This window comes from Sinohyriopsis cumingii, chromosome 12, assembly GCF_028554795.1.
Source record: "Sinohyriopsis cumingii isolate HCF-2022 chromosome 12, ASM2855479v2, whole genome shotgun sequence".
In the NCBI taxonomy this organism is placed as follows: Eukaryota; Metazoa; Mollusca; class Bivalvia; order Unionida; family Unionidae; genus Sinohyriopsis; species Sinohyriopsis cumingii.
Window position 1 is genome coordinate 75,332,881 of NC_142972.1, and position 15,624 is coordinate 75,348,504.

Sequence of the window (15,624 nt, forward strand, 5' to 3'; positions counted from 1 at the left end):
ATGTCCTTCCAAGTCAAAATACTATAACTGCTGATGAATGGAAAAGAGGAAAACAACTTAATCGGGAAGAAAACAGATCAAACAATGTCTTTCACTATCAAATAAAAGAGGAAGAAACAAAGACTACTGCATTTATGTATACTAGGCTCCTTAATTCTCGTTCATGATGTTGACCACAAGGGTTGGATTGTCAAAAGAATGATGCAATATACACAATTAGAGTGAAAGAAAATTTCACTAAGTTTTCAGTATGTTTTCTTTACTTTTTAACAGTCATATGAAATTTAATGACAAGTTTAAGAAGTCCTCAATCACCATAAAGTCTACAAGCTAGTATAAATGCTGCATTGTTAGTTTCTTTACCAGTGCCCTCCATGCTAAGTATCCACATACGTTCAGTTTTCAATCTTCTGCCACTATATGGTGTTTCAGGATATAAAATAATGAATCACAGCTTTCCTATTATACCCCGAGCTATAGTTACATGAATATTTATATCTTTTGTGGATTACTTAATATTTATCTTTACTACACTTCAGCTTGTACTTCTGTCGACCTTTACAAAATGCAGGGACCTCATAAAAAAATTAATTTTGCATACAATCTCAAGAAAAAATGCCAATTCAGTAGTTACGATATATATATATATATATATATATATATATATATATATATATATATATATATATATATATATATATATATTATCATATCACATACTGTGATGACCGAATATTCCATACAAAATAAAGATTATTAATGTGTAATGAAATGCACGAAATGCATTAAATAATTATCAAAACATCCACATCTTGAATCATGCATTCATGCTAATCACATAAAATACAGAACAAAATAAGTTGGAAAAATTTAAATAAGACAGGCAGTTTACCTTATATTTCCCACTGCAGCATGACAGAAGATAAGAAACAAATAAAATATCTTGTTTTTTATAATAATGTATGCCAATACCATAAAACCTAACAAAATGGTCACTTTTATATAGCGATCATCTGATCTCAATGATCATTCTAATATCCCCATAGCAAAGTCGTGTATATATCAGGCAAACTGCTTTCTGCAGTAAGTGGCCAAGTGTTTCCTAACCAAATAATGTTTTGTCCACTGCTTTGAGTGGTTGTTGGTGAATAATGAGTGACTACTCAGTGTTGTGCAAAACGTTTCATAAGGAAGATATTTAGATTAATCGTATCATTTAAATCAATGTGTTTAAGTTTCACATTTTGTTTATAAGCGTCTTTGAAAGGAGGTGAGTTACATCCATTTTCCATTGGGGTTGGGGTCATTTAATACATAACAAATTGCCTCTAAAGGAATGCAATGTTCCAGTTCATACATTAATCTAATAATAAGGCTTCCTGTCATTCCCTATTCATCATCGAGGCCTTTCACATAAAAGGACTGTCATTTGATTGTGGCAAGTTAAGCAACTGGTTATCCAGATATTTGTTAAAGTACCTAGTTGGCCAAATAAAATGTCTGTCCTCTATTACACAGTCATTATGCAAGTTGTTAATTACCAGTGAAATTAGTTTTTTATCATGGTAAAAAAGCCAGAATCATAGATATTTTTAAAAAAAGCAGTGATGACTGAATTTAAAGGCTTGATTAAAGAGTGAGTACGATACATTAATTTATGTGGGAAATGTAAGTTTTGGAGCGAATAACAAATACATTTATCTTATGTTCTTTCTGAATAGTGCACAAAATTAAATGTTATATAATAATAATAATAATAATAATAATGATGATGATCATGATAATAATCATTTGGTACATAATACTGATTCAAAACGAAGTCTGAAAGGTAAACCTGCATATACAGGTTACCTGTGTACAAAGTCTAATTTGGCCTTTTCTCATGGGTGACTGCCATTATATATTTGATACTTATGCTTGTCCCAAAACATGTAAATATATGAATAAAGACATATATCTATATTCTTTAAAGTTTGTGAAGAAATTTACATGGAAAATACGAGATTATATACCTTTTGAAAATTAATGGTCAGAAAATGCAATCTATACATATGTACAATATAGTATGGTGAAATGCATTTTTTTCAAGTGCAACTATTATTGTTTAATTCCATTCCAAATGATGTATCATTTGTAAGTTGCATTATAAATTTTTCCTTCTGCTATAATTTAGTTTGTGAAATCTATTTTTTATTATTTTTTTTACAGTAAAATGGAATCAAACTCTAACTGACTGAAATAATACAGAGTAATGTATTAGTTACCTGTTGCTAGGATCGGACTTATTTGGCATTGGATCATTCCTCAAATCATTTACATCATTCATGTCAGCACTTGCTTCTGGATCCTGAAATTTTGCAAACTATAAATAATATATCTGTATATATTTGGAAAATTCAGATCTATGTATACTGCTTCCTCATTTTAGTACACCTGGATTTACTCATAAACTCACAGGTAATGCTAAGCCAGATGTGAATCAGAGTCTTTTTTCCTCAAAAAAAGGACAAAAAAAGGCTCTTATTTGCTTTATAATTAAAAAATAGGACAAAAAATGTACTCCTATTTGCTTTGCCATGAAATGATCTATATTGGTAAAAGTGAAATATTGATGAAATTGTTCAATTTTGTATAAAACTTTGCAGTTGCTGCATGAAAATTAAAAACATCAAAAAATTTACACATTTGAAAATGGACCCATATTACCAAAAATATTTTTTCAATCAATAACACAAATATATAACAAAATATTAATCAATGAAAATCTTGATAAATGCCTACTGGTAGCCATCTTCACTAGCCAAGATTCCAATATGTTAACCCTATCTACACCTTGGCAGATCATTCAGATATTTTAGTGTTTTGTTCTAGTGACATCTATTGGATTTCATGAGTTGCCTCCCTTAGTGTGTAATGCCAACTAACCAATAGCATGTAACAGCAGTGCATTGTCTCAATCAAATAGGAACAGTGTTCAAATTTGAACAACTTAATTTTGATTGAACACATTTGTGTACAATGAATATATGTGCAGATATTGGAAGTAAGAAACTTCAAACTTTTCTAATGCATGAATTTGGGAGTACTGCATGTCAACTTTATTTACATTTAAAGTATGTCATTAATTTAATAATTTTATCTTATTTTAGGATCTAATACAGTGGTCCCCTTATAAACACCCCCTTCCAAACCAGTGACCACCCATTTTATATGGTCAGAATCTCATGACATCAATGAGATTGTTCAAATTATCCTTCCTGGATCGCCACCCCTCTAAAAAGGTCAGCACATTAGCTTAAAAACTGTCAAATTTACCCCTTGCGAACAGCACCATAATGGTGTTTACAGATAGAAACCTAAAATGTTTGTTGATTTCTAATTTCAATGCACTGATTTTCATTCCAACATGTTATGAAGAACCAATGAACCATGAGAAGCTACTGCCAAGCTTTCCTATTTACTCATGGAACCTACACATATAGAGGTGACATGTCCGTGAGCTGTAAAGGCAAGTGCCTTAGACCACTTGGCCAAATGGGCCCCTTTACATTGCCAGTGAAGAAATAACTTGTTGCAGAAAGTGCCAAACATGATCAGGCATTTTCAATTTAGAAGGAAATGTGAAAGCATTTGGGCTAAACGAAAAGAGGCAAAATCCTTTATCACAACAGAGAAATCTGATGTCAGAAAAATTGATATAAACATCATCAGCAATACATTCTACTGCAGTAAGAAACTGGAATCAATGGACAGTGATAGTTACAGCCAGATATTTATAGCCTAATTTTATTGTCAAGTAGTTTTGCAATGTGACTGATGATTACAAAAATTATTTTAAATAACACTGATGTAAGTTTTATATGTGTTAAATTGATTCCTTAATACTTCTCTGATTTTTTAATGAAAATATTAAATATTTAAAACCATGACGCGCATCTGATGCTTTCATATTAAACTAAGATCTGCCTTATTCCAGCACTTTTATATTCCAACTTTCTATCAATGACATCTGCTGGTCCTCAAAATCAAAGTTGTTAAGTGTTGGCTGAAAATTTGCCTCACGATATCTTTCATGGACCCTGTTGTTCACGAGTTATCAATGGAGAAATGTATAACATGTTTAAAAAACAGCTTCATGAAAATTGTGCAAAAAATTACCTAAAATCTTTGAATTTCACCCCTTAATTATTTCTCAACATGATTATTGATAAGCATGCAGCCCACGAATTGAGTAGTTTTAAAAATGAAATTTTGTTTGCATTTCATTTACATTTTGATTGCATTTGATTGCCATTCTGTTTGCATTTCATTCATTTTGACGGCTGCTTTTGACATGGCTGACAGGTAGGGGAAAAGTTGTCTATCAGTGTTGTCACTGTAAAGAATCTGATCCTGGATTATCATGCAAAAGAGCTTTTGACCATCACAATTTAATGGAAGCTTGAACATAGTTTATATCAAAATCCATTCATTAAATACATTTGCATTTCATTTGTCCTGTTTATCATGATCTGTTCTTCATCCTTTTTTCTGTTTTCTTAAAAGTGCAATCATCATTCTGTTTGCTTTCATTCTGCATTTTGTTTTGTGTTAATTCAGCACTCCATCTACATTCATGCTGAATTCTGTTTGTAATCCATTTTCAATTCACAGATACAACAACTCATTTAAGGGTCTCCATTCAATAAGAGACAATCTTTTTAGAACCTTATTTTATTTAGCTAGAAAAAGCCATTCATCAAAGGATAGAAAATAAACTTTAACACGGAGGTTAATCTAGGGTGGTGTGGACACATTTTTGGAGAGATGAACACTTACATGGATGCCAAAGTGATCTCTGTATTGAGCTTCCACAAATCAGGCTTGATGAAAATCATGTCTCTGCAGCACGTAGACTTATCATGAAGAACTAATTATAAATCTAATATAAAATATGTAAATATGTTTGCTTCCATGTCTCTATTTGTTGCATGGCCAATGAAGAAAATACCCCCACCCTCCCGAAGAGTGCATACTTCTGGAACATAATAAACTAGTTCAGTAAATATAAAGGTCAAAAGATCGGATATTTAAATCTGAAACAGTACAAGGATGACAAAAGGAAATATGAAGAAAATACTGAAAATCCTAATAGTGTTACATCTATTAAAATACTGTGAATACTAAGTAAATATGACATATAAATGATCAACTAAATTTTATTAGACTGGCAACATTTTCTCTGCCAAGAAAATACCCCTTGTGCAAAATCATAATTCTTGCTAAATTTGTTTGCGAAACAAGTGACTGGCAGTACTTTTTAAGAAGATAAAAATTTGGAAAATACACATACGTAATTTTTCCTGAGATCTGGATGACTGTGATCAATTCCATCATCCAAAACAGCCACAACGATCCCCTTCCCTGTGAAGCCGTGCTCCCAGACCTTGGCAACATTCATATCAATTCCTCTCTTTCCACCTGTTTGCCCAAAGTTTTCCTGAAAACAGAATAACTATGGTACAAATGGACAGTAACTAGAAGTCCTTTCCTGTGAGAATAGGCTATGCCCTTGAACACATTCAAGACTGTATGAAAGACTACACACACACACACACACACACACACACACACACACACACACACACAATCAAATTAAATTACATTTCTGTGAATTTACTATTCTGAAAAATTGTGTTTGTTTAATTTTGGTGGCATAAACAGTATAATTCTCTATATTTCTGCGAGAATAAATTTTCAAAATTTTCAATATGACCACAAAAGTTTGAAAAGATAACCCAAACAAAATATACAGCTATATGGAAGGTGACTGCATCATTGACACCATGATAAATACTATCTTTAAGTAAATATATTAATATAGCTTAACAGCGGAACATGTTTAACATGGCCAGAATTTTCCAGATGCCTGCTGATTCTACCTCCTTAATTTAGCATATCACCGGAAGCTGACTACTCTGGCATATCGATCAATCTGGCCAAATTTGTTGACCAATGTTAATGGCTGGTTATAATTTAACTAATTTCTTTATTATTGTATAATTAATGTTACTGACCTGGTAAATAAAGTTTTATTTTACAAAAGAAGTATCTGAGTCCAGCCAATACTTTTGTTGTTGTTGTTGTTCTAGGGTTTAACGACATTTTTCAGCACAAGATAGGCTATACATGGCAGCCAGTATAACTGGTGGAGGAAGAACCCTGGAAAACCCAGGGAAGAACCACCGACCCACGAGAAGCTACTGGCAGGCTTTCCCATGTACCCATGCTAGCCGAGCCTTGGACTGAAATCCACGCAGACAGAGGTGAGATGGCAGTGATCCGGAATGGTAAGTGCTTTAGACCACTCGGCCACTCGGGGCCCCTCCAGCCAATGCAGCAATGGTTATACAACAGTCACAGAACATACCATATTTTCCAGCAGAAATCATAAAGAAATCATTGGATACTGCTCAAGGAATATTAATGTATTCCCTTAGCACCTCTTTAGTTCCAGATTCAAGACCAAGTGCTGGCATGTGGATAAACTGCAAAATGGTCCTCTAACATATGACTTCAACTTGCAGTATCTCCTAAAGTTCCTTCGTATCATGTGTACCATAATGAAAATACTTTCGATCAATCATGTGGCTCTATGAGCTCTCCACTTTATGTGGGTTTGGTAAAACAATGAATTCTTTTTTAAAATTGGTTTCATTAGTTCATGATATGAAATGGCATAACAAAGATCATTGTGATTAAGATGACATTATTTTTCAGGAAACACTTAAACATACCAAATACCACTGATCTTTATAGAATGGGTCACGATGTTCTACAGTCTGAGTGGGTATCTCATCTCTTGCGACAATTTGTTCCAGAGGTACACGATAGTAAACTGAATTATCCTTGATCTCACGTATTGGCAGCTCTTCCTGCTTGTCGTGAATTATGTAACGATTCCGTTTCACTCGACTGAGTATGACTTGCTGCTCGGCATACTGAACCTAGTAATGAAAAACATGATGTGAAGTACAGAACAATGCAAAGCAATCAACATGATATGCTTACTGGTTCACAAAACTTTACATTCATCAAAACAAATGTCTCTAATTGTTTTATTACATGATTAAGAGAAAAAAACGGCATATTCAATTTGTTTCAGAACTGTACAAAGAAATATTGGATGTTATGTGTATTGTGCCATCCAATGAAAAAGCATCTCTCACTAGAATCAGGTAATAATTATTATTATTTTCATTTTCACAGTTTTGTGTGTTATTAGTTTTACCAAGTTTGCACTCACCTGTGAAATTAAGCACTGTATAAGAATAATTTTTAGTTGTGAAAAAACTGTGCATGATATATTATCACTTCCCTAGATCTAAAATTGTGAAAAAGACCCACTAACATGGTAACTATGAATACACATTGTTAAGTGATTTAAATATATCAAGGTTCATAAAACTTGGAGAACTAGATCACAAATTTTGTTTTCAGAAGCTAATTTTTCCTAGTAAAAATGTTTCTTCATGAATACATACTAATAATAATACCTCAGAACTACTACTACCTTGCAATTCCAGCCCTCCCAGTTAAAAACTTTAAGTTAACTGCCTACCAAGGTGGCAGTCAGGCAGAGTGATCTCCCTCTGGCACAGGGATTGGCACCAAATCTATGATTATCTGTTACCACTGGAGTGGAAGGCATGCAAATCCAGTGGAAGTCGTAAAGCCATGTTTTATAAAGCTAACAAATGACCTGGAAAGGTGACCTGTTCTGCCTGGCTATAGGTCCTACCAGACTGAGTTGAGTCCTTTGGGGTAAAAGATCTCTTAGAAACTGGAGAAAGTCAACTCCAATCGCCATCCCACTACCTGGATAATACTAGACAATAGTTCCAGTCAAATACTTTGCTCATGGCAACTGCTCTAACCTCTAAAGACAGAATGTGCAACAAATTCATTGAAGCTGGGCTTATTTTTCAAAAAACTGAGTGAAAAGGTCTGTGCTGATACTTTGAAGCTCAGACTGGATCTTGTAGGTGGTCTTGAGCTGCAATGTCCAGAGTAAACTGATTTTGTCACAAAATTCTGGTTTCCCATGGACAAAAGCTTTTTCTGGGCAAGGAAAAACAGCACTGCCATGAGTAAAATGGACTCCTCTCATCAGAACTGCATGGAATTCAGGTCCACTGATCGGGCATATATTTCACAGATTCTGCTTTCCATTGCTAATGCTAACGAGGGAGCAGGCCTTGTAAGCAAGGTGAGTCAATGATGCCCTTGCAAGTGGAAGGGCTTCATGAGCAATACTGAACCATCATATTGGAACTAGAAGTAGATGGGTCCACCTAGAAATGTTTAGCTCAGTTTGCCTGCTAACTGCCAAAATAGTGAGGAAGTTGAACTTGTATGATAAGTGAAATAATGAAGCTCTTGAGCGGAGTTAAGTTGGTCTCTTGTTCAGCCAGGTTAATCCCCATGAAAAGTCCACTTGGGCAAAGGTCCAGTTTCATTTGCCAGGTGAAATCCAAATGAGTAGAAAATCAGACAGGTTTTTGATTCATATGAAATCCTCTTTTCTATAATAACAGCGTGCTAGTGTTCATGGCATAGTAAATTTAACTGTGATGGATGCAAACTGTTTCTCAATGAACAGCCTAAAAAGTTACCTATTGTGAGATGGATGTCTCCACTGGAATAAAGTAAGCTGGTGTGAACCGCAGAGAATATATTCCATTTACCTTCCTAGACTGAGCCGGTTGATCCTGTATTCCCTATTTTAGTAGTGTAATTGGGATGAAGAGACACTTAGATACTCTTAGTTCCTGAATCCTGTTTGGAATCCAAGGTGTTTAGATGGGTATAGCCATTCCAATGTATTGGTAGCAGCAATTAGCCAGGCCATTGAGCCGAGAGGTTCCCTCTGTGTGCATTTGTTGTTGTTGCTGTTGTAGGGTTTAACGCCATTTTTCATCACACGATAGGCTATACATGGCGGCCAGTATTAATGGTGGAGGAAGAAACCGGGAAACCCCGGGAAAGAACCACCGACCCTCGAGAAGCAACTGGCAAGCTTTCTCACATACCCACATTGGCTGAATCCGAGACTCGAACCCATGCAGACAGAGGTGAGATGGCAGTGATCCGTAATGGTGAGCGCTTTAGACCACTCAGCCACTAGGGGCCCCATGTGCATTTGTAATGATTGTGATTGCCAGAGGATGTGTTTGCAGAGGTATCACTGATATATATCTATATAGAGTTTTCTATAGGCATAGAGACTTTCACACAGGTAAAAAATAATTATTGCCCAAACTTGGAGAAGCTGAATAAGCTACCTGTGCAAGTAACTAAGTTCTATTAAATGAAGACCATGACAAAGTGTTAGAAAATTGTGAAGGCAAAAAATTTTCGCATAGAAAGAGAGAAAAGTTGGAAATATAGATGGAGTACAATTTCCTAAGTATCTTCCAAAGCTGATTCTGGCTTTGGCAAGGTCATTTTTGTGTTGAGAGCATGTTTCTGATGCTATGTCTATTTGATTTAATTATATCTGATTTAATATATATATTTATTTCGATTTAATTGTTTGTCAGTTTTAATTTTCTTTTAATTTTACGTTTAAAAGACATATAACCTCTGTTTTAGAGAATTAGTCTCAGTAGAAGCTGGGCTGTTAAATTGGAATTATTTCAAATTACTTGGATTCAAAAGGATTAATTCTGTTATTTTTCTGGAAAATACATGTCCTCATGTGAAACTGTTGAACAAGGAGAGTTTGTTTTATAAAAATTTATTCAGCTATCAGAAGCGGAGTGATAATTCTTGTTTCTACAAGGAACTTTAAAATTCAACACTACAGATTTCACCATATGTCATTGTCTTCCATCTTGGATCCTTCGTCAGGATTCAAACTTGAAATCAGTAGAACGTTTTGTTATTAGGACTTAAAAAAAAAAATTATTCTTGGATCATTCTAACTTATTTTTGGATTAATTTCTTAAAACCATAAGTTCATATTTTTAGTTTATGTTTTTGGAATTTTTCCATGGAAATAAATTATTGTATTTTTCAAAGCTTGCTGTTTTCACTCTTTCTTGTGTTACTGTTTATTTGAGCCTAAACACGTGACATATTACTGAGCGGAAGTAGTAACTGAGATATTCATGGGATCTGGCACCAATCCTTGTACCAAAGGGACATCATTCTGCCCAACTGTCACACAGTGGGTAGATAACTTGGCATTTTAGCTAAAATTGTTTAACCTAGGAGGGCTGGATTTGCAAGGTGGTAGTAGTTCACCTAAGGTATTATGATTAGGTAAAGTATTCAAAGAAAAAACAATTCTGATATAAATTGGACTTTTTCTAAATTTTACCTTCTTATCAAAGCACAGATAGGTACAAAAGAGATAGAACAACAACATTTATCAGTGTCATTACAGCAAAGTGATGCTACTTAATCCAGCATCATGTGTGTTTTGTTCCACCCAATTTTATCCAATTTTATTTATTAACTTTTTAAACATACATATTAAGTAACAACAATTCTGAATTTGAAAAGTTTATATATCTGAGTCAATTTTGATATTCTGTATTCCCTAAGACAAACTCAAGGCATCTTTCATCAAATTTATGGAATTTTAATCGAAAACTACTTTATTTTGATACAAGTTTTCAAGGTAAACCCACCCCTCACCCAAAATTTGTGGATTTCGCTAGGATGCATGAACCACGAGCTGTGACAGATCTATCAAAGTACACCTCCACAATTTTATCTGATATAGTGAATTTGCAGAAACTTTTGATTCCAAGCATGTGTATTTTATTTTCCTTTTTAACATCAAATATATTTTCCTGAAAAGCATAAATTTCCCACCTCCACAAAGTAATATTTCTGAGATCATATACCAACTGAAGTGAAACTGCAAATGCTAAATCAATCTCTCCCTTTTTAAATTTGTTGACTGAAATCAAGATTTCATATTAAGGTGAAAGATAAAGCAAAATTACTCTAGCATCAGTCTGGAGTCGATGAATATAATCCTCTGCACTTCGTTTGGACCTATGAGTAACTTCTGGGTGAACGAGGTGGTATAAATTCAGAGAACTTATCTGAAATAAAAATAATATTAAACAACTGTCATTATTAGTTACATAATGTACAAAATTTTAAAAAATTACAACTCATTACATCAGCTATATTAACAAATATTTTAAAACTGACTTAATATAAAAAGAATTTTAACTCATGTATTACTGAATCTTCTTGTCAGTAATTTCTCTATATTTCATTTTGCTGAAATATGTAAAGGCAATTTCTACATAATTAAGTAGCATTAAAATGGGCATTTATTATTTTGATAGCTCCATAGACTCTTCAAAAATGAGACAAATTCTAAATGTATCTCTTCTTCAACATGTTCTTCCCACACAAAATACTTTATTTTTACATGAGAAACAAGAAATATATCCAACTGCCATGGAAGCCCCTGTCAAAATGATGCAATAACATGGCAAAGTTCCAAGTCAAACAGCATCCAAAACTCCATAATTCTGCCAAGAAAGAGAAAAAATCAAACTTGGCCCTGGCCTTCTTGATAGAAAGCCTCATACCAACTTTGGTTCAATCCATGAAATCTTTTTAATTTACAAAGTGGAAATGAGATTTGTTATAGAATGAGGCATACAATGACAAGACAAGATGGGACATGATGTGACAAGAAAAGAAAATGAGACATGATGTGACATTATATGATCTTCAGAAGCTACTGAACTGAAACTGATGTTTTACATCATACAGGGAAGATAACTCCATCAAAATTTGCCAGAAAAATATATGACCTAGATGTTCTAAAAATAAGGCATCATACAAAATTTGATTTCAATCCAAAAAATCATTCAAGAATTACTGAGCAGAAGAAGAAAAAAATAGCAAGACAAATTCCCAAGCCCAACAAGGGCAATAACTCCATAATATTCTACCAGAAAGTAAATCACACCTGGCCAAGGTTTTCTTAGTGTACAACATCATACCAAATTGGATTTAAAAAGCTATAGACTGGAAACTGCAGATTAGGATATCTCAATGCATCTATATGCTTGACAGTTACTAAACAATAATGCAAAAGTTACCATTATTGGTGGTGATGACAGTGATATCACCTATTCCACCAGAAAACTGTCTACTATATCACAACATACTTATACACGAGACAATAACTGATCGGCAGTATAACAGGGGACATAACTCTAAAATTCTGACAGAAAATTGTGGGAATCATACTTGACCCATCGTCACTAGCCAAGGTTCCAATACGTTAACCCTAACTACACCTTAATGGATTGAACAGATATTTTATTGCTATGTCCTAGCGATATCTACTGTATTTAATGAGATGCCTCCCATACCATGTAATGCCAACTAAGCAATAGCGTGTAATGGTGGTGCATTGTACATTGACTGAAAACGGTGGAGGCAATTGACTTCAAAAGGATATTTTGTAAGTTCAACATTGAAAGTACGACTACGTACCAGACATAAGCCATTACATGTTTATTTGAGTGAAAGGTATTTGTACAAACACGTACTGGCAATGAAAACTTGCATATATATGAGTCCATTCAAGTTGTTTGCTCCCCATGTCTCGATCATGTAGGAACAGTGTCCAAATTTGAACAATTTCGACAGATGCAGTAAAATTCACAGACCTGAAGCACAGAAATTTCTGTTCAATCTGCCAAGGTGTAGGTTTGACATATCGGAATCTTGGCTAGCAAAGACGAACTTGACCTAGGTCCTTTTAATGTAAAATGATGTTCTTCAAAAGCTGTTGAGTAGAAATTCAATTTGTGATGGGGGTGGATGGATTGATTTAGACAAAACAATATGTTACCCTATCCACCAGTATGACAGTGGGAGGGGGGATCCTAATGAAAGCAATTTTTTTGGCAAATTTTGTTTCTCACAGAATATTTACCCAATCACATTAACATTAGGATTATAAGCCCTACCTCCTAAATTCAGCCCTTCCAAAAACAAAAATTAAATCTTTCTGTTTACAAAGGGTGATAAGTTTTGCCTATTACCTCCCTTTGACATCTACAGGTGGCGCCAGTTTAAGCTGAGTGGAACTTATTGTAATGGGATATTCATATTGTGGGAGGGATATGAAGGTATTAACATAATATGATTGGGTAAGTATTCTAGGAGAAACATAATTTACTAACAAATTTCTTTGCTCCTTCAACTATTTTCCATCGCTCTGGTGGCCTAGTGGTTAGAGCATAAGCCTCAGATGCGGGAGATCATAGGTTCGATCCCCAGCTGAGTCATACCAAAAACTTATATGGTAGTAACAGCTGCCTCGCTTGGCACTCAGCATTAAGAGGTTAGTGTTAGCACTGGTTGGCCTGGTGTCAGGATAATGTAACTGGGTGGGACAGCATGCTACGTGTCTGCGGCATGATTCCCCAGTGCTAGACATCATTATAAACCCTCACACTGCAGACATCATAGCGATATGACTGAAAAATTGTTAAAGCTATATTAAAAATCCAAATCACACACACACACACATAAATATTTTCCTTGATCACATTAACTTTTGGAGTTTAGGTAATAGGCATAAGGAATGCTGATCATGCAACCAATATTCTAGACTCTAATAACATGCATTACATCATGAAAGAAGTGGTCATGAGATCTTCTTTACCGCATAAACGTTTTTGGCAATTCCAGTAAAAGCTGCAGAGGTGGATCATCTGAATGTTGTGCTGATGTCAATTGGGTCTGAATAGATCTATCACTAGATCTAGAAGTTTGTCCATCGAGAATTTGTCCCAGCAGACAGGGGCAATAAAAGTCAATTTGCACTTCAAAACTAAGATCATTGGTAGGGGGTGTAGGCAATGGCCCACATACCCTCTCAACTGAGAGAGAGATCGTCAATGGAACAAGCCTTGGGATTTGGTACAGGGGAAATGCCTGAGGACAGTTTGCAATCCCATCTGGCTTTAAAAAAGACCAATCTTTGGATGCGGCCATAACTGGCAAATCTGGGGGCGACCAACCTGTATGGAGATCATGCCCCTCCTTTACTGAGAATCAGCCAAAACATTGAGTCTGCCAGGAATGTCTGATCTGAATGTCAATGTTGCCTTGTGCACACCAACCATGGAATGCCCATACCAAAATGGTACTGGCCTATTTGAGGTGGTATGTCACCACCTCTGAGTTGTCTGATGAGCTCCACCTTGTTCTGAAGATGGTCACTCCAAAATGAAAGACTCTGATGATAACTTTCATCTTCAAAAGACTGATGTGGAGTATTGTTGCTAAATGGTTGCTGGTTGTTGATAGGTGCATGCATCTGTACATGGTCAGATCTGGGTGCAGTGTTTATCAGGTATTCCTGTCACGAGCCAACAATGGCTGCATCACTAGCCCAGGAATGACATTATCTCACTCATTACATTTACCCTGTAATCAAGTGTCATGAAAGAGGGACACCCTTTAGATAGCAAGGTCATCTGAAAAGGGTGCATTCGGAGGCAATCCAAGATGACAAGATGAACTGCTGCTTAGACCAAACCAAGGATTCGCAGAAACTCCCTGATTGTGATCCATTTTGCAAATGGATTCTGCAAGGATGACAATTTGGACCACCTGAACATGGGGAAGCCATAGCAGATTGAGGTGGGCAAGCAAATCCATACCCAGATGGACAAACTGAAGGATGAAGATGGGACTTTCCAGTTGATCAGAAGACCTAAATGATGTAAAAGGGAAATGAGATTGACTGATCAAATGTTTCTAGAGGATGTCATCCAAATACGTTATCAAGGAAATAGATGAAGTCATACAAAACAGGGAACGTGACACAATGGAGTACTTTCCTAAAGACCCAAAGACTCGTGTTCAAACTGGGAGAGAGCGTGTAACTGAAAATATTCTCGGTATGTAAACCACTGGGTTTTATGTAAGGATGGATGCATGGGAACTTAAAAATATGCGACTGTCCTAAAGAAACAAACAGTTGGAGAGGCAAACTCCATCTTGGATGCCATTGGCCATCCTAACAAGAAAAGGCTTGGAAGAAAGATCCAATGAACATGGATTCTAAACAATCTCCACTGCTCACTTCTTGTTGAGTGTTACAAAAGCGTGTCTTACATAGTCCAACAGTAGTTCTTTCAGAAATGTAGGGATGAAAGGGGTGGGGGTTGGTAAAATGAGAACTAAAGCCCCTCTGAGACAATTTGGATTGCCCACTTGCCTGAAAGAAAGAGACTGATCCATTGCTGTTTGAAAAAACAAACATGAGTCGGGTGCATATAGCAGATAGTTGTCAGCAAGCAGGGGTCACACTATCAGGCTGTTAGGAAAGTGAAAATGACTTTGCCGTGATTTTCTTAGAGTAACATTGAGCAACCATCCCTTTTGAGATGTTCCCTCACCTTGTCCAAGTTAGTTCCAGTGTTACGTTTTTGCTCAAGGCAAAACGTAGGCTTCAAGCTATAAAACAGTTGGTGTTGATATCAACTGCATCAACAAACAAACTCTTGCATTTTGACAGCTGATGGACTATTAACACTTTCCCGAGTAAATTATAATAGTAACTATCACTGCCAGATTTCT

The 15,624-nt window shown here is 35.4% G+C and overlaps 1 protein-coding gene across 5 annotated transcripts in view; it reads right to left on the reverse strand.

Annotated features, from left to right (window-relative positions):
* Positions 1-15,624, reverse strand: part of LOC149786773 (PC3-like endoprotease variant B) — a 109,714-nt gene that overhangs the window by 49,012 nt on the left and 45,078 nt on the right. For all 5 annotated transcript variants that reach the window (XM_089977286.1, XM_089977285.1, XM_089977283.1 and 2 more), the window contains 4 exons: positions 10,998-11,099; positions 6,777-6,986; positions 5,333-5,479; positions 2,265-2,347 (listed from right to left, as the gene is read on the reverse strand). In XM_089977286.1, the coding sequence (XP_089833412.1) occupies positions 2,265-2,347; positions 5,333-5,479; positions 6,777-6,986; positions 10,998-11,099 (542 nt within the window). The remainder of the gene's footprint in view (positions 1-2,264; positions 2,348-5,332; positions 5,480-6,776; positions 6,987-10,997; positions 11,100-15,624) is intronic.